This window comes from Malurus melanocephalus, unplaced genomic scaffold, assembly GCF_030028575.1.
Source record: "Malurus melanocephalus ecotype Western Australia unplaced genomic scaffold, MMel_1.1 scaffold_80, whole genome shotgun sequence".
Classification (NCBI taxonomy): domain Eukaryota; kingdom Metazoa; phylum Chordata; class Aves; order Passeriformes; family Maluridae; genus Malurus; species Malurus melanocephalus.
Window position 1 is genome coordinate 955,549 of NW_026623312.1, and position 19,344 is coordinate 974,892.

Genomic DNA, 19,344 nt, shown 5'->3' on the forward strand with positions numbered 1-19,344 from the left:
CAAATAAAAAATACAACTGATGTAAAGCCATATGGTGTTGTTAAAATGAATGTAAGTGAAAACAGGTTTCTCTTCACAAAACCAGCTGGAACTCTGCATCCAACTCTGGGGCCCCCAGCACAAGACATGCATGAAGTTAGAGCAGGTCCAGGAAAATGATCTGAGTCTTGGAACACATTTCCTATAAGGAAAACTGAGAGGGCTGGGCTGCTCTTCACCCTGGATTACAGAAGGCTCCAGGGGACACAATCTTGTGGCCTCTCAACACTTAAAAGGAGCTTACAAGAAAGATTGAGATCTTTAACAGAGCCTATGGTGACAGGACAAGGGGCAACAACTTTGGACTGAAAGGTTTTGATTAGATATAGGGCAGAATATTTTTACAATGAGGGTGGTGAGGCACTGGAACAGGCTGCATAAACAAATTGTGCATGACCCATYCCTGGAGGTGCTCAAGGCCAAGCTGGAGCTCTGAGTAATCTGATCCAGTGAGAAAAGTTCCTTTCCACATCAAGACAGTTGGACTAGATCTTTGCTTCCAACGMAAAAATCTGTATGATTTATGAGCACCTCAGCACATCACAGTGCAATCCACCTTGAGCAGTCTCTTGCCCTTTACATTACAGTGCTGCTTCCAGACAAGGAACGAATTCACACTCACACTACATGGAAACTCCAGGCGCCATCAACAGATCTTCAGYATCTACAGGGTTACTCTGTACTTCCAGAAAAGGAGACATAGTGCTAGCACTGGACACAATTAAAATTGTGGGCACAGCTGTTGTAACATGTCCAACTCTGAGTATCACATCTGGTGACAGATAATCATGCCAGAAGGCTTTTTGCCATTCATCAGGCAGGGGATTATTACTTCTGCTACTTGTTTATAAATTGACTCACCATCCAGAGGGAAGGTCCCATGTCTTAATGGAACAGTCCATTGATGAAGTTATCAACCAACGACCATCAGGACTGAAAGTCTAAAACAAAATAATAAATTTCACRGCATGACCAACAAGCCAGTCTTCACAGGAGGCTTTGTCAAGATTATACTGCTCCCTAAAACCAGGATGAAATGGCCTGGCCATAAACCAAAACTGACAACACGCTACTGAAAGTGAGAAAAATCAAAACTAGAAGGTTTTTAAGAATAGGTTCAAATGTAAGACACAGGATATATCTCACTGTCAGTCAAATCACCKWGGTCCTCACTTTTATGTTAATCATRAAAACTTATTCCTTAGCATAAAATTGAATACCTCAAGTAAATACTGATTTAGTAGCATTCAGAAATACATGTAAAGCTAAAAACTATTCAAGTTTTTAAACACTACAATGGACTAGTACATAGGATGTAAATAAGGAATTATAAGAGTGCTGCATAATCTCTTCTATCTTCAGCTTGCTCATCTTTTCTATGTACACAGCTGAGACTACTGTACAATTTTGCTCCTCAACATGGCTTTCATTATTCCCAATGCTTTGGTTTGTTTGACCCCTCAAAATCAGCTTGCTGCAAAGTTACAGTAATATCACAAAGCACATTAAAAAATTGATGGCAATTTGACCACTTTACAATTTAAAACTAACTTGGCTTAAAGTGCTGTGGAGCTGAACTACAGCTTTAYGGCTCACAGCTGAACATTACACAAACAGAGAAATCCACCATCTGTAAAACATGTTAAATATCTGTCTGTCACCTTTCACAGAGAATAAATTAAAAATTACCATATCATTAATGCGTCCATGGTGTCCTGAGAATGTCCTGACAATCTTTCTGGTTTCTATGTCCAAAACACTAATAGTGAAGTCATCAARGGCAATTCCCAGAATACCACTGCCAAGAAACACCAACACATATGACAGGGAACACTCAAGAGAAAAAAAAAAAAAAATATTGCTCCTAACATTGATCCAGGTATATTTTGTCCTAAAATAATCTGATAATCAATGTTACATTCCTTCAGACTAACAAAATACCTTGTCACGCAGTGTCTACTAGTCAGCTGTATTTCAAAGCATCAGAAATATAAACTTATTTAGAATACTGGTTGCCACTCTAGACAAGTACATACACCAAACAATATGTACATGAAATTACTTCATGAATTACCTGTCTCTGTGAAGCAGAATTCCACTCGGTGAAGAAGAAAGTTCAGTGCAGTAAACTAGATCTTTTGTTTTGAATTTCCAAAATTTAATTAATCCTTCGCTACCAGCTGTGATTACTAGCTGGTTCAATCCATCCACTGCTAGYCCTCTAACGGCCCCTTCATGTGCTGCAAACCAAGAGAAAGGAAAGTATTATTTCAGATTTTAAAATTAGCACAGAAATCAGCTGAATGCCAAGCACTATTCTGTTTGTCTTTGCCTGACTACAAGGAATGAGCAGCAAGAATATGACAAACAATTCAAACATCGACAAGATGCTCCAATATTCTAAGCCTTTTCTTCTCTACAGAAACCGAATAGCTTTCAAGTAAACACCTAGAATAAAGTAAGAAGTTCAACTGAAGTTGAGTGTTAGCTCTTATTTCTGCTTTCAGTTTGGGAAACTTTTTGTGACTGAGATTTGAGGGACTTCTTGAATAACTTCAGGAATGCCTCCAAGAGGCCTGACCACTCCCAGACAAAATTTACAGCTTCAGCTCAGGCACAAAGTCTGGGAGTTTTCCTTTGCTACTTCACACTGTGTAAAGATAAGCTCCTCTGGTTTGGGATCAATTTTATTAATCTGTGCCTACAGCTACTGGCCACTAAGCAAAATTAGAAAATTTATTCCACTATCAGTCAATTACTGTTTATAAAGAGATCACTTCAGGTTTGCTAAGCGAAATGGGCTTTGGAAATTCAGTAAGTCTTAGGGGCTCATCAGGACTCTTTCCTCATTTCTACAACAAAAAAATCAGAGCACAAGTGCCAAAAAAATGCATGAGGATACRTGACATGAAATATATATTTGTAAGCAACCATTAAAAGGAAGTGTCAGAACACTGTCACGTTATGTCCTAGGTTTGCAGCTGGGTAATTACAACTGATACCATATGCAAAGAACTGGACTTTCTTAGGACTTCAATTTCATTAACATGAAACATTCTCTCATTTCTAAGCAGGGAGCACAAAACAGATAGAGACATTTATCTAAGAGATACAGCTTCATAAAACAAGAAGTCAACTACTGAAAATGTGATTATCTCAATAAAAGGAGTGGAGAGCAGAAGATCTCACTTTAGTGCTAACCATCTTAGTAACTGACAATTTTGAGTTAAATAAAACCAAGAATATGCTGACTTCTGAGCTGTTGCAACTATCAAGGATCCTGTCCTTCAAATCAGGGTTCTGACTGCAAGATAGGACAGCACAGCGTAATCAGAAAAACTGGGACGTATCCCAAATTCAGCGCAGAACCTAAGTTAAATTTTCAAGATGACAGAACACCAAGTGACTGCTGCTCTGTCATGAGTGAGTATTTTGGAACTTCAGGAGTTCTTACCTTTGTCTTTGCCGTACTGCCCTCTGTGGATGCCAGACTGCATGTTATACACATCTACCTGTCCTGTTGACAACCCAATCACAGCAAAGTTGCCACACGAGGTTATGTCAACTGCCTTTCAAGGGAATTGAAAAAAATAATCAATAAACAAAGCACCTTCGAAAACAATACTTTAGGTGTTTATCCAKTAGCAAAGTTTTTAGGAAGTACACAGCATATTAACAATACAAAACAGTAACGTGTTGAGGAAACCCACACAGAATAAATTATATCTCAAAAAAAGCAGAGGGAGAAGCTATTAGAATATAATCAACATGTAATAAATATGGCAATGCATGGTTATGAAAGACAATGAAATCCTAGCTTCSTCACATCCTTCAGAATCCATAGGTAAAAATAGCAGCACTGTAACTTAAATATTTGAGATACCTACAAATTCAGTGCTTAAGATAAAGTGCAACACGGCAACTGCATGCCTCTTTCAATGCCCATGTTACCAATACCCTYCCAAATTAGAATGAGTTCATACAGAGTTTAAATAGCAAGAAAMAAGAGACAATGGCCTAAACATCTTTGGAAAGATATAGTCCAAAGAATCCATCAGTCAAAAGAAAACTGGGTGTTTACAATTCAACTTAACTTATCTGCCACTTAACTACTAAGGACAAAGTCAGAAAAACCATTTACCACARGACAGGACTGCATGAACACACATCMCATGAGGTGTGCCATAACAGTTCCTGGTTTAAGAAGCTGGTAAACCTCAGCAAACATTGGTATCTCCTTCACTGTTTGATAAAATGTCAAGTGTCCAGCTCAAGTTGTAAAGCATTTYAGAGGTAATACCCCGCACTGCAATTTGGAAACATACTTAATTGCATTGCCAAAAAAAGCCCAGYGTCTCAGCAATCTGCACTGTCAGAGCAAGTTAATCATCACAGGCATACAGACAACTCTGCATCACTGGGACAGAATAAAGCTAACACCAACCACCTGTCTGAGCCAGGAGATTAGTGCACTTAACCTGAGTGTTTAAGCAAAAAATTCAAAAGCACATTTTTTTAAGACCATAAGCATAACCAGTTCACTGGACACACAGAGCTGGCTGAAAGCACTTTGTAAAGCAACTAAAACACATCTAGACAGTTCTCTTTCATTCTAAACATAATTTTTGTACCCACAGAAATCAAAATAGCACATAAATCAAAATCCGTTAATTTGAAGAAATGTTATCCAAATAAACTTACTGTTGCATATATRTCAATAGGTTTGTGTTTGCTAAATTCTTCTGGTCTCAGTTTGTGAGCTCCCATGGAGGTTTTCTGATAGTTCCASGTGGTACAGGTTATATACCCTTGGTGGCAAGCAATAATACCATCCCAGTCACTCTGATGGGCCACTTCTGCAAGATAATACACAATTCCTTTCAGAAACAGTAATTCTACAGTCAAACAAGCTTTTCTGATATTTTAAAATACCTTTAGAGAGAACAGTTCATATTCCTGAACAGTCAAAAGACTACCACTCAGAAAAATCACTGGGCAAACTATGCAAGTTGTGCATATGTAGTCTAAATAAAATGCTAACAGCAAAACCACAAGCATTGTTTTGTACATGGTGCTTTGTGTCTTTGCATATTTTAGCCTCTGCAGCTTGAAATGTGTATTTCAATGTAATTGTTTTAAACTGCTTTAAATGGTTTAGACTGCTCAATCTATACACACATGCAGCTGAGTGTTTTTAACTTTAGCTGTCAAAGTAGCAGAAGCCACCAGATAACTTTAAGTCAGGTTTAAGARCTACATCTCCTTCACATAGCAATTTTTTTCCTTTGGCATTTCCAGGAAAATTTATCCAAAGCTCAGTATACAAACTTTGTAGTCAAATATAATGTACAGGGATCTAAATAATGAGCAAGTTTGATTTTTTTCAGGGAATTAAAAAAAAAATTGAGGGCTTGAAACTGGGTATTTACAGAACTTCAAAGATTAAAACAAGATACAAACTGGTTCACTTAACCAAACAAAGACAATATGGCAAAAAAGTAACAACACTAAAATGTACTTAAATAAATTTATGTCTTCAAACACAGGCCGATCTAATATTAATTTTCAAATTAATTAATTTTAAACATAAATCTTCAAAATAAGATTATATAAATCTTACAAAAAGATATTTGCAACAAGCATGCACACAGTCTGTATCACTGAAATCAACTGGCTCCACAAAACTGCAAATCCAGATCTTTCAACACAGGAAGCAATAAATCATCCTCAGAAGAGAAAATAGCTACACTTCCACAAAACAGACTTCAAGTCTGAAGAGGAGGTCACTAATTTAAAGAGGCACATTTTGGTGAAGCAAAGCTAATTGCATTTCTGCTTAAAGAAGTTAGTTTCAATATTTGCCTACTGAATCACAAATGAACAAATTACTTGAAATTCGACTTTGAAAAGCGATCAAATAAATGCACTGAGGAATCAAAATCTACCCCTGTACCTAAGATTTCCTCCTCAGCTGACAAAAGATCTTCATGTTCCCACCTAGCTGCTGTTTTTCCAGCCTAGAATAACATATAATCAGGAGATTTTGGCTCCTATGCAGATTTTCAAGCCAAGAGCCAGATAAGGATGTTTTAAGAGAAAATGCACTTTTTGAAATAATCTTTCAGTTTACCAAGTCAAATGCAATTTTAAACTGTCACTCAGTAGCTCATGAAAACCCACAAAATAATCTAATCTTGATATAGCATAAGCTTCCAAAACAGTAGTGTTTTGAGGATTAAAATGTGAAATGAACACATGATGATAATACAGTTACGTTTACCCTGCAATCTCAAAGACCACATACCTGAAGCAAAGGCTGTGATCGGTGGAAGTGCCATTGTATCCAGCTTAAGGCCTTTCTTTTTCGATTTCTTTTTGTTAATTGAACCTTAAAAACAGATATTAAGAATCTCAATATCATAGTTAGAACTGAAAATAATGGTTTAAAGGACAGTTAACAAAATGCAAAGCTCCTCAAATTTGGAAACATTTGGCTTACACAAACACATCACCACTCCCCAGGTCTGAAGGACTAAGAACACTAAGTGTTTCTGTCAAAATTTTATCAATGCTGAGCCAATCACCAGCCTTTGACATTCACACATGTGAGTTCACTACTCAACCTTCTTGTTCCAGGATCTTTACACTTTTAGAAATCCTGAGGCAGAGGTTCCCCTATCACAGTTAAAAACATGGTCCTACAGCCATGACTACATAAAGCAATATACAGCATCCAGCCCTCTCAACAACCGAAGAATCTGAATTCCAAATTTATGCCTAAATTAATTTTTATGCATATTTTCAAACTGATCTAAATATATATACAACAATATAGACAGATATTTAAAAGTATGAATTGTTTTAGCCTTTCTGATCCTTGTTCCCCCAAATGACAGCGTTCCTTAACCATGGCACAATGTGCAAGATGCGTGCAAGTCAAACTCGGTATTAAATCAAAGGAACTCAAGCCAAAAAATATGAATTGGGTAATAATTTAGTTAATTGAATAGAGGTGAAATAGAGTAAAAAGTTGCAATTACACATGCTGAAATGTCAGCTACTGCTTCACACGTTTATAATACAAAAACCATGCCCAATATGTCCTGCAGTGACATACACTGCCTGGCTCAGAAATGACTTTTTTGAACTACAAACCTGAAAGTAGACTTTATATAAAGCAAGAAGGACTGACTTTGCAGAGTAACTCAGGTGACTAACTTTTATAGACCAGTTAAAGTGAAAAAAAGGCCTGATAATGTTTTCATAAATACTTTTCAGGACTTCTTTTTACCAACATTTGTACTTTGACTGAAATACTTACCACGTCCTAAACTTTTATTGAACTTTTCATGCACTGTTGAAAAAGACTGCAGGGTCCCATCTTGACCTAAGAAAGTATTATCACAGAGCAGTGAGGAGCAAAAATCAACTTTACTCATAAGCTATGTGAGGAAGAAAAATAAAAGATAAGCGATAAGCAACTTCTAACACTATAAGATATTTACTAAAAATTCTGGTCCAAGAATAAATACAGACACTCTAAGCAGAACTAATGGAGCCTAATTTTCTATGGCTACATCCCATTCTTAGAACTCTGCCTCACACGTGACCCCTCATCACAGACACCTTCTCCATGTTCAATTCCTCTGTCCCTGTAATGTCTGTGACATTAATGACATTTTATGAAGTTAACTTGAGGAGATACCTCTTCTAAGGAAATCAGTGGCAGTTGAAAGGCAGCCCTAACTCATTTCTGTTGCACAAGGTTTTACCACTGTTTCAGAAAGGAGTACAGAAAGGCACTCTCTTTACACTGCACATATATCAGATTTCAAAGGTTAAGACCCTTTTCATTTGAAAGGCTGCCTCAGTGCCCTCTCTACTGCAAAAGCAAATTTGAAGACTTGTTGAGAAGCACTTGATTGATATTGTGTTTTGTCTGATGTGAGCTGAAATACTGACAACTTGAATCCAAGTTACTAGCAGGATGGCCAGCAAGAGAGTTTAGTACAGTAGTGTAATGTTTCAAATGTTGCCCAYGTAGACAATTAATTACTTAGGAGTAATTAGAGACTAGGTGGTGAATCTCTGACATCCCATTACTTAAGGGGTCTGGGATACAACATAGTCTGATCTAGAACTTGCATTTCCTAAGGGGTCTTTTGAAACATGCTAGTTTCTAAGGAAGGGTGGTCACTTATGCATTTTTACAATTTTAGATTAATATCTCAGTAAAAACCAACCTTGAAAATATATACAAGATATRTATTACAGATATATATATACAAGATATATATCTTACAGATACAAGTAAGCTGTAGTGAATTACAAAGACAGTGCAAGCCACAAAGTGGAAAAAGAGGTTACTAAAAACTAGCTACTAAATATATTATGCTGCTTATTTTTTCCCTGTCACAACCAAATTTCCCTAGTTGTTAGAGGCTTTAAYTCTGACCAGCTAATACTTGCTCAGAACAAAACTATTTTTATTTATCAAACATATAAATACAGACAATTGAAGCAGCTCCCACATTATTCTGTTTYTTAAGTTCTCTTCAGCTTACCTGCTGATATGTTACTCTAGGGAAACCTTGGCTTCCTACTGAAGTAGGAAAACTCCAGTGAAAATCTGCTACAGTAACAAATGACTGTTTGCATTAACTACCTACCACGCTCCATAAATACATTACAAAACATACAAAGTAAGATTTAGTGTATCAATAAAACAAAAGCACTTAGCTCTGCACATTTTCTTTATCACAGCAAGAAATCAAGACTGAAAAAGAATGAGAAATTATACCTGCACTGAGAATTTGCTCTCCATTCAGTCCATGGTATCTGATTTTTGTCGGTGGTGCACTGTGTCCCATTCGGTTTCTCAGTACACGACCTGCACCACCAGGGCCATCAAAGATCCACACCTGCACCCCAAAATCAGCAGAAAAACAAGGCTGATAAACAGTGCCTTAACAATAATCGCACCTTTTCTCAGTGGAACATGTCAGTGGGAGCTGGTGCAATCAATTTCACACACTGGCTTTCATCCTGGACCCTAAAATTTTGGATGTTTCCATCACAGCACCTGACTGTTTCCTGCTGTTCATTCTGCCCCTCCACCAAAGCCCAGTGGCATCAGATGACATGCAGCTGTCCTGGTTTCGCTCGGTCTGGTTTTTGGYGGTGGGGGGATRGGAACCAAGAAATCACAAAGATGGCTCCTGTGAGGAAGTTCTAGAAGCTTTCTCCTTCTTCTCCAGCAAAAGGATCCCTACCCCCTGTGTTTCAGAACCAATCYATTRTGGCTCTGAGGTTGATGGACAGGCTGCCCATCAGGCCTGGGCCAATTGCACAGGYTRGTTACACSTCTGTGATGACGTATGGTCTTGTACTTAAGAAGAATTCARAACAAGATRGGGGCGGCCGCCATGTAGTTTTCAGGTTGGTAGTATCGTGCACCAGGGGAAGGACARAGGAGGAAGGTGAGGAGATATAAGAAAAGAAATGGAGACCCAAGATCACAGTAAGAAGAAGATAGGTACTGTTGCTGTGGTGCTYGAACATGAAGAAAACAAGCTGTTCTCGAAAGGACTATTTCTTCATGGGAAACCTGTATAGAAAATAGAGGCCTTGCACTCAAGATAAAAACCTGGCATTAGAGGACTGAACTGATCATAAGCCAAAAAGGGGGCAGAGRCTTGGCCATCCTTCACGTCTCAAGCAAGCTGAGAAGAAAGTGTGCTCTGCCTGGAGATTTGAGAGAGCAGCCTTGCCCTCAGGATGATGCAGCYAGCCTTGGAGGACTGTTTTCCCTTCTCCCACGAGGTAAAGAAAAGAATCCCTTGCCATCAGCAATTATACACTGACTGTTTCTTGGGAAAAGAACTTCCACAGCTGTAAGAACTCTTCTCCTATGATGCTGGATGATAATWRTAATGAGTAGTCTGATCTATGTTACAATGCTCATACCCTGCCCCCCTTGAGCACGGGAAGGCATGGAGGGTGGGGAGGGACAACCTGGGAGAGACAGGTTCACAGAGAGAATAACAGGTGTCTTAAAATGTCCGTTTTTATTTCTTCTCCATGTAAGTTTTTTCCCTCTCTTTGTTTCCCGCCCCAGTGCCGTAGTATTCTTAGTAGTTTTCAGTAATAAATCTATTTTGCAACTTAAGTTATTCAGCCTGTCTGACCATTTTCTGGAGCATATACATATCTTTCTCTCAATAATGTTATGTTATCAAAAAGCCATAAATTTTAGTGTTAATTGGGCTTTTGCTCTCCCTTCTGCCTTCTCCAGTGCGGGGGGAGGGGAACGTCGTGGGTGCTCTGCTTTTGGCCAAGTTCAAACCACGACAGCAGCACAAGGGACTTTTGTCAACAGCAACTGCTTATGGCACAAAGCTTTATAAAAATTTAAAAAAATTAAAGACAGTATACTGGGATATAAAGTATGGCTCTGGAAAAGTGGATCCAAAGCTTTGCTGTTCAAGGCCAMTACAAAGTAAATAAAGTAATGACAACATGGTAGCAGATTTTTAAACTAGAGCTCTCTTCAGTCCARCTGAGAGCTAGCATCTTTTGTTTTGTAGTGCTGGTTTCAGAGAGCAGCAGCGATTGCAACTCACCCGTAGAGCATTGTCAGCACCATTAGTAATAAGAAGTGGCTCTCCAGGGACGAATGACATGCCAGCTATTGCTGTGGAATGGGCATCTTGCATCTGGCACATCAGTTTCTTCTCTTCTAGATCCCACAAAGCAATGTGTCCAACTGGGCTACCAGCTGCCATTACTGGGTGTCCATCTGTTAAAAAAAAAAAAAAAAAACCACCTAAAAAGGTCAACTTATTGACATGCAGCTCACCCTTAATGAGTTCTCACATTATAAAACTGATGCAAGGCAAGTCTATAATCACAAGGAAAAAGAAATCTCAAGTTGATGCTAGAAATAATATAGGTTTTAACAGAAATATTCTAATGTCAATCAGAAAAGAAACAAAGCTCACTGATAACAAAACCAGGACTTTTTCATATCAGATAAAAATAAAATACCTAAATCCAGCTATCAGAGCTAGAGATTTTGGTTGAAAACACAATAGATATTAATACAATAAGGCTCTCTTTCTACTTCTCACAAATCTTTCCACAGTTCTGTCCAGTAGCATTCTTCCTCAGCAGGGTCTGCATTAAATCTATATTCTGTTAAGATTTGTAAGTCTATTCAAAGATTAGATTTAGTATCAACAGCTCCGTAGGCAGGACCAACGTTAAAGCAACTAGCTTTAGCTACTCAGACAAGAAAAAGCAGTGAATACAACACAAGGTGTGAATACAAGGTTCCCCAGTAACATCCTTTCGGTAGTCCTCAATTACCAACACGTATCAACAARTATCAACTTTGGGGAGCAGGACACTGCTGAGAAGTAGGTTGGGACACTAAARCAAGGTGTACTGATTATTCTGCACTAATTCTAATAACTGTGTACTGTGTTAGCCCCTGGCACACGGCAAACAAACTCTTCAAATATGCTSTATGTCACACTTTTTGTGCACTGAGAACCCAAGAAAATGCTACAAAATGCTATAAAACAGCTAGCATGATGAAAATGCATGATCCCCTTACTTACTGCTACTTTTCTATTTTCCCTTCAGCCTCTGAAAACTGAAACCCTCAGCACAAATAYTGATTCTGAAATGCTTTATCAAAAACTACTTTTCTCTGTTCTATTTAAGTTTTAGTGCATTCATATAGATTTTCACTAAAGAACACTAGGACGTACCGGTGCGAAAAGATATCGCTGTGATGGGACCCCAGTCCTGCTGGAATTTCATCAGAGTTTCATCAAACTTAATATTATGTACAACGATATGACCAGATACAAGGCCAACTGCAACAACATCCACTGCTGGAGCCTGCAAGAAATGAAAAAGTTGTGTTTCCAGAAGCTGGGACTCCTTTTCAAAACACATCATAGTAAGTGCCCAGCAGGTCTGGTGGACTGTTATACATCCTCCAAGTCATCTAAGTTTTATCCTGGAAAACTGCTGACCATTTTCAAAGCTGTCATCAATGCTATCACTAAGTTTCAAGTAATTTTTAAGATATTCTATCTAAAAAGGACATATAGCAAACAGAATTATAAAATCTTCCCCTGAACCAACAAAACCTACATTTTATCAAACTCCAAAGCAAAATAAATTTGGCAAAAAAGTACCAATGTAATGAAGCTTCATGATGCACGTGCACCTTGCAAACTGAATTCATTAYACTGTTCAGTGAAGACTATAGATGTGATGAACAAAAAACAGGTAAGATGCYAAATTCAACAGAAGCAGGAACAGAGGAAGGGTAAATAATAAACCTTCAGTCAAGAGAGGCTATCACAACTACATGAGAAAATACAAGCCATCTTTACTGCTGTCATTTCAAACAATATTTTGCCTCTATTCTTGACCAGTTACATATGAAAATAAAAGATAACAAAAATACTAACTTGTGCAAGAGTTGTGACTGCTAAGCCCCATCCTGGAAACGAGTACAAGAGTTTGCTGTAGAAGAAACATAAAAAACCCATAAATCAATTAACCCTTGGGGATTTTCCATGAGAAAATGGTTACTTTGTATGTACTCACACAAAAAAATACACCAGCTTTCTGTCCTTATTAGTCAGATGAAAGAAAGAAAAACCCCAAATCTGTGATACTAATGACTAAGGTTAARAATAAAACTTATGGTTATTTTTTATGGAAAAGCTAGCGTTGTGCATTAATACCACAATGGTGACATAACTACATGACACAAMACATGAAAAAAGAGAAGTATCAGTGACATCATGGCAAGCTGAGTTGAGAGAATGGAATACTGATTTACGCAAGCTGATTTAACACCTGTTTACAGTAACGTACATTAGCAAGCAGTGAAGCTCAMTGTACCTTTAACTTTCACAAGTTAGAAAAGCAGCTGATCATGGTAGGTACAAAATACCGACATTACTGATGATCTAGTGGGACATGCTGAGAGACAACTGCATGTCTCAAATGCAAGTAATTACCTCCACTCTACCTGCCAGCTCTTCCTTGGACCCAAAACAACCAAAAAGATTAAGCCAAAAATGGGACGCAGGACGCCTGAACATGCTTCTGCTATTATTTTAATAGGTTTCATGGGAAAGCTATGTGATTCCAAGAAATTTAAAAGAAAATCAAATTCTTGAACAGCCCCTGACATTTTGCAAGGGGAGTAAACAACTCACAACMTGAAAGGCACCAGCATTCTTTGTTCCTGGAGATATGCCAACTGAAAACCTGCGCCAATACTCAGTAAACGATTCCATGTCCAAAACCTGCCATACTTAACAGTATCATTTGTTGACTATCAAACTACTTGGAGCATGAAGGCATCAAGAATCTTACTTGGATCTGATATTCCATAACTGCAAGGTTCCTTGTTCGCTCCCAAGGAGAATTTTATTCAGATAGGTGCTGGGATGCAGAATTGCAGAAACCGTGAAAGTGGCTTTATCAAAATCTAACTGAAGATATTCCTCTGCAAAAACAGTAAGAAACTGTGTTAGTGTGGCTACCCCTACAAACCTGCAGGCTTGTCATCCCTTGGCAAATGGAACAGCAGGGCTGATGTTTACTGTCCAAATCCTGCAACTGGTGTTTCTTACACTAAAGGATTAGCTAATGTGTAACAGGAGAGGCTAAACTTCTTTACTTTATAACATCTGCTGGCTTGAAGGTGTATTTTTTTCCCATGTAAGCCTACCCACTACAACAATACTGGCATGACTGAAGTGATTTTTATCTTCCTGAGGGATTCCTGCTCCTGCCTGAGCAAAACACCTCATCTGATTAGCAAGCCCTTTATTTGTTACWGCAACTTCAAAACCTCTAAAGCCGGGCTACAGACATTTTTGAGAACCAGCATCCAGGGATTAACACAGGCCACACCAATAAATGCCCTCTCAAGAAAAATTTTTAGGGCAATGAAGCACAATTTCACAAAGCACTTGGCAATGGCATGAGAAGATACTAACACAGACAAAAGGTTATTYGTCAGAATTTAGGCATACTTGGTCTGGTAAATATCAAGGCATTACAGGATTTCAGAGATAGTGCCAAAGCTGCTCTATCACAGTCTTTACAAGAAAATGGAACACTAAATGCAGTTTTTATATAATCGTGATTTTTTCACATCTATTTGGAATTTTACTGGGCCTCTACACATGGTGCAATAACCATTCATGAAGTATTACTGCAGGATTAGGACTTCACATTACCAATTAAGCAGCATTATCATTTAAGAATTTTCTGAACACATGCATTTAAGAAAAAAACTTTGTTTTTAAATTACTGAATGTTTAACAATGCTATCTGATAAAGCAGCAACAAAAATAAAATTTCTCACCTTCTGACTGTATATTCCAAACWATAAGGACATTATCAACATCCACAGAGATGATATGATCACCAAAAGGCTGTAGAAGGTGTATCCTTGCCTTGTGGCCTTCATAGGTATGAACCACCTACAATTTCAAAATAGAAATGCTTCCAGTATAAGATCTTAAAGAAGAATATCATGTTAATGTAATGCTTAAGAACAGATAAAACGTCAGCAACAAGTTCAAATAAAATTCATGGAAAGGCCACACAATTTGAAGYGGAAGATAGACAATTGTATCTGATATTTAAAACTATGGGCAAATAATATGCTATCTAAATATTTTTAATTCTTTATTTTCAATTAATTGAGCTTACATGAATTGATGTCTTATTTTTTTTAATTTTTAAACAGTTACTTAATTCTTATATTAATATGTAAAACACACTTCAGCCATTATGGAATTTGCTCCTACATTCTTCTGGCTTAAGCTTTTTACTCCTCATTCTAGAGCTTGTTTTCCTAAACTGAAGGTACCAAACACCTACAGAAACAGACATTTGTAGACAATTAACTATCTTGAAGCCACAAACACAACTGTTTTGTACAACTAAACAGTAAGTAAGTTAATAAAAACCTCTTTGTTCCTGGCAAARGCATGGAGAACATTGTCGTATGAAGCAAATATCAACATGCGATCTGCTGCCAAACATGTGATGTCTTGAGGCAAAGTATTACCTGTTGATCGAACAAAAGGAAAGTTAGACAAGTTTCAGGTTCCCAGCAAACGAGAAAGTTCAGAATGTATTTCTTTGGCATAGTGACCCACAAAGAAAGCTCTCTGGTCAAACACCTAGCTGAATTTTAGAAAAAATGCACCCATTCCAGAAGAATGAAAATATTACCAAGCATTAGCAATAATTAGATTAAGTTATTCTGCAAGTCTGGCAGTTAGTGACCCACTCCTGTACCTATCTCCTGATGACACTGGGAATTTAGTGCACTGAGAATAATCCTCACTCCCCATCTCATGACTGGTTCAGAAAGAATATCTAATATTGGGACATTTACTTTACTAGCCCAAAATGTAAAAGAGTCAAAGTTACAGACAACACAGTACAACTATAAGCTGCTGGTGTAGTCCCAAGCGGTAAAAATGCGAAAAAAAAAAGAAAAAAAAATCAGGGAAATATAAAAATGCAAATTACAGCACCTAAACATGTCTGCAGAGAAACACCAGAACAAAAATCACTGTGGGAGTGCACCTAGGACACAAACTTAGACAATCACACAGCAGCCTTTCCCACATAAGTGCTTTGTACTGTGAATTATTAGCACACACCAAGAAAACTGCACCCTCTGCTGTACKGCACCAGAGCTTTAAAAGGAGGAACTAAAGTAAGAAAAAAAGGCTGCACTCTATGAAGTGTCATTTGTTTGAACACATGAAGACTTCTTACCACAGCACCTCTGAAGTGACTCAGGCTTACAACCAGGTGACAGATACCTGGCAGTCCACAGGAGCTGTGTGCACAGCTGCTTAAGCCGAGTTTTAGGCAGACCCAAATTTAAAAAATCCAGAGCACCGACCACATAAYATCAACAAACCAACAGCACCATAAAAAGAGAGGCACAGCGCTATTTTTTTCAATCACAATTTTGTATGTCAGCATCATAGTTTCTCAAAAAGCTTAGRTGGTTGCACATGTAAGAAGATGCAACCCACCGAACAGAACATGCAATGTTTCTATGAATTTGCAAGATGGAAACAAAGTTACATTAATGCGTTTACAGCTTGAATGATGTACAACTGATCATCTAAATCTAGTCCTGGTTGTGCGACATTTATTCTCAAGTACACAGGAGCTCTGTTAATGAAAAATATTTTATGTATGAGGTCTCTGTAAAAAAACTTTGTGGTACACAGAAGTAAACAGAGCCCTCCTTTTGAGACATAGTGCATCCCTCTGAATCATCCAAATGTCAGCTGAAAGAGACCTTTGGAAATTAACTAGTCCAACATCCCACTAGCTCCTCACAAAGCTCGATCATCACCAGTACTAGACTGGGTCAGCTGCAGCTGTGCTCAGCTGAGTTGTGAACACTCCTGGGGAGGAAGCTGTTTTCAAGCTCTACCCTGTACCACAGTCACCGCTTAGGGACATTTCTCCTGCCCTCCACTGCGATTGCACTGTGACTGCACTGTGACCTGCACAATCTGTGGCTGCTGCCCCTTGCTGCTCTGTCCACCACCACCACCAGTTCAGCCCTGTCACCTAAGGGCCCTTCAGGTGATAGCTGCCTCTGGGTCACCCCATATCTCTCCTTTCTCAGCACCAAGCACATCCAGTTACCCCAATGTCTCTTGTCACGCTGCATGCTCAGCACCCCTCCTGCAGGAGAAAGGGGAGCTGTGAAAGGGGCAGAACCACATTAACAGGGCACTGCAGTCCAGGCATGGCCTCACCAGCGTGAGGTGCAGGAGAAGAACAGTCTTCCCTGACCTGCTGGCTACACTCCCAGTGAGGCTCGACACACAGCCTCACTCAGTTACCGTGCTGTTGGTCTGCATTCAGCCTGGCACCAGCACAGCCCCAGCTTCTCTCCAGCAGGATGCCACACAGCCAGTCAGTTCCCAGCTTGCTCTGTCCCAAGGTGCAGCAGGACTCGGCACTYGCCCTCACTGAACTTGGCAAGGCTCCTGTTGGCCCAGGCTTCATGTATTGCAGTACAGCTCCCTGGACTGAAACTCTGCCATTCTGGGTGTCAACTACTCCTCCTAAAACAGCATCCTCTGCAAGCCCATCCTAGGGGTGCAGGCTCATCACCCAGGCTGCTGSTGATGGTGCTGAAGAATGTGGGCCCTACTGCTGGCACCCAGAGTGSTTTGTTACCAAAGGCCAAGTGAATGTCAAGCCATCAATTCATATCCTTTGTATCTACCAGTACAACCAAATCTTAACACCCCCTGAAGACATCCATATCTATTTTCTCCATGTAATTATTTTCCTCCTATAACAATCTTCTAATAATCACAAAAAGAACATGAAAAAAGGATCTGAAATAAATTCAATAAATTAATAATTGAGCTTTACTCACTGTGCACTCCTTATGGCTTAGGGGTGTTCTTGGAAGAACAAGATGGTAAGAACAGAAGGTTCACAAGGCATGTCTCTAAGAGAACTGAACTCCACTTTCAACAGCAATCTATTTCCAAACTGGTAATTTATATTTCTGAGACTCCTTTTAATACATTTGAGTGTAAATTAGTATATACAGTTTATTTTCTTGCTTTTGAATTGAGAATGAAGTGCAGATGTGAGATGTCAAAAATAAAGAAAAAATATGGGAAGAACCATTTGTGCATACTTACTCACAGCAACAATACCAAGCTTCTTCACCTGCAAAGAAAATGTTAGAAAGGCATTTTTAGTATTTCGTTGCAATGAATTTGCTACAAACAGAAATTAAAACTTCTAGGAATTAACCTAGATGAGACAATGAATTTGCACACCTCACAAAATAGAAAAATTATTCATCCACTGTCTACCGAAAAATATACAAACAACTGGTAAAAGGAATGGCACAATACATTTGACTAGCCACCAGCATTAAGCTGTGTTTCCTGATGTGTTTTACCCTAATGCACAGGAAATTATGGAGATGGTTAAGGCACCGTGAGGAGCTTGGGTACCTGGGTTTCTGCATCATCTCTGCTTCCATTTTCACTACATCCAAACTGTATTTTAATTTTGTTCACACACAATTTGCTTTAGTTGCAAGCACCTAAGCATCTGTGCCCACTGATAACYACTACTGTACTTCAAAGGCTGTGAGGAAGATGGAGTGAACACTAAAAGGCATCATACAAATGCAGGAAAATCCGTCATGCCTGCACTCTGYTGTTCATAGAATCACTCAACTGTTCAGTTCCCGCTCCTTAGAACTGAAAATGCTTTCACTGAGCCCAGGGAAGTCACAGAGTCTCCCTCTTCTGAGACATCCCAAACCCACCCACACACGTTTCTGGGTAACTCGCTYTAGGTGATCTCCAGAGGTCCCTTCCAACAGTAAGGGTTTTATGATTCGAGCCCGCATCACAGGCTTTCATCCTGCGGAACTCAATTATACTCCTCTGTTTTCRTCCAGGAATTTTAACAGGACCTAACTGCCCCCGCCTCTAAAATGCAACCTTCAAAAGCTAAACCAGAGCGGGTGCACTTTGATTTATCATGTAAGGAAAGAAAAGCTCCAGCAGCCGAGCGCTCCCGAGGGGGATGGGCTGTGCCGTATCGGCTAGCGCTGCCCACATGGCTGAGCAAGCCCATTCCCGGCCGGCAGACTCCCTCTCTCCCTCCCTCCTTCCCTCCCTCCCTCCCAGTCACGCCGGCTGCAGAGGCGCGGTACCGAGGTGCCGCAGCCCCGCACACGCTTCCACATCACGACGGCGAGAACGACGGGGTTAGGACGAGGGGAGGAAGAGGCGTATCTCCCTGCACGGCCCCAGCCTCCCCACGGCWGGTGGGAGTGGGAAGAAGGCCAGGGAAAAGAAGCGGGGACCGGGACGCCGCGTACTCACATTGTAGGTGTGGACGCTGCGCCCGACGGCGGCGGCCAGGTAGAACTCGCGGTGGCGGCCGTGATAGCGCAGGACGTGCGGGACGTGCCCGCTGAAGCGGCCGAGCACCCGGAACGGGGCGAAGAGCCCCGCGCCCTCCCGCGCCATCGCTCCGCACGTGTCCGTGCCTCCGTCCGCATCCGCCGGCCGCCCGCCCTCCCGCAGGAAGAGCCCGCCCTCCCGCAGGAAGAGCCCGCCCTCCCGCAGGAAGAGCCCGCCCTCCCGCAGGAAGAGCCCGCCCTCCCGCAGGAAGAGCTCTCCCGCTTCCGCCGCCCCGCCCCGCCCCGCCGTCCGCCGTCCAAAGCGG

The 19,344-nt window shown here is 40.0% G+C and overlaps 1 protein-coding gene across 1 annotated transcript in view; it reads right to left on the bottom strand.

Moving 5' to 3' along the window:
- WDR36 (WD repeat domain 36) overlaps positions 1-19,192 on the bottom strand; it is a 29,981-nt gene extending 10,789 nt beyond the window's left edge. Inside the window, exons 1-16 of the mRNA XM_057367515.1 lie at positions 18,999-19,192; positions 17,793-17,820; positions 15,057-15,157; positions 14,447-14,564; positions 13,447-13,579; positions 12,528-12,582; positions 11,814-11,946; positions 10,662-10,837; positions 8,840-8,960; positions 7,361-7,426; positions 6,344-6,427; positions 4,741-4,895; positions 3,494-3,608; positions 2,114-2,279; positions 1,729-1,837; positions 901-980 (exon numbers count right to left, since the gene is read on the bottom strand). Coding sequence (XP_057223498.1) covers positions 901-980; positions 1,729-1,837; positions 2,114-2,279; positions 3,494-3,608; positions 4,741-4,895; positions 6,344-6,427; positions 7,361-7,426; positions 8,840-8,960; positions 10,662-10,837; positions 11,814-11,946; positions 12,528-12,582; positions 13,447-13,579; positions 14,447-14,564; positions 15,057-15,157; positions 17,793-17,820; positions 18,999-19,145 — 1,787 coding nt within the window. The 5' untranslated portion in view covers positions 19,146-19,192. The remainder of the gene's footprint in view (positions 1-900; positions 981-1,728; positions 1,838-2,113; positions 2,280-3,493; positions 3,609-4,740; positions 4,896-6,343; positions 6,428-7,360; positions 7,427-8,839; positions 8,961-10,661; positions 10,838-11,813; positions 11,947-12,527; positions 12,583-13,446; positions 13,580-14,446; positions 14,565-15,056; positions 15,158-17,792; positions 17,821-18,998) is intronic.
- Between the last annotated feature and the right edge of the window lie 152 nt (positions 19,193-19,344).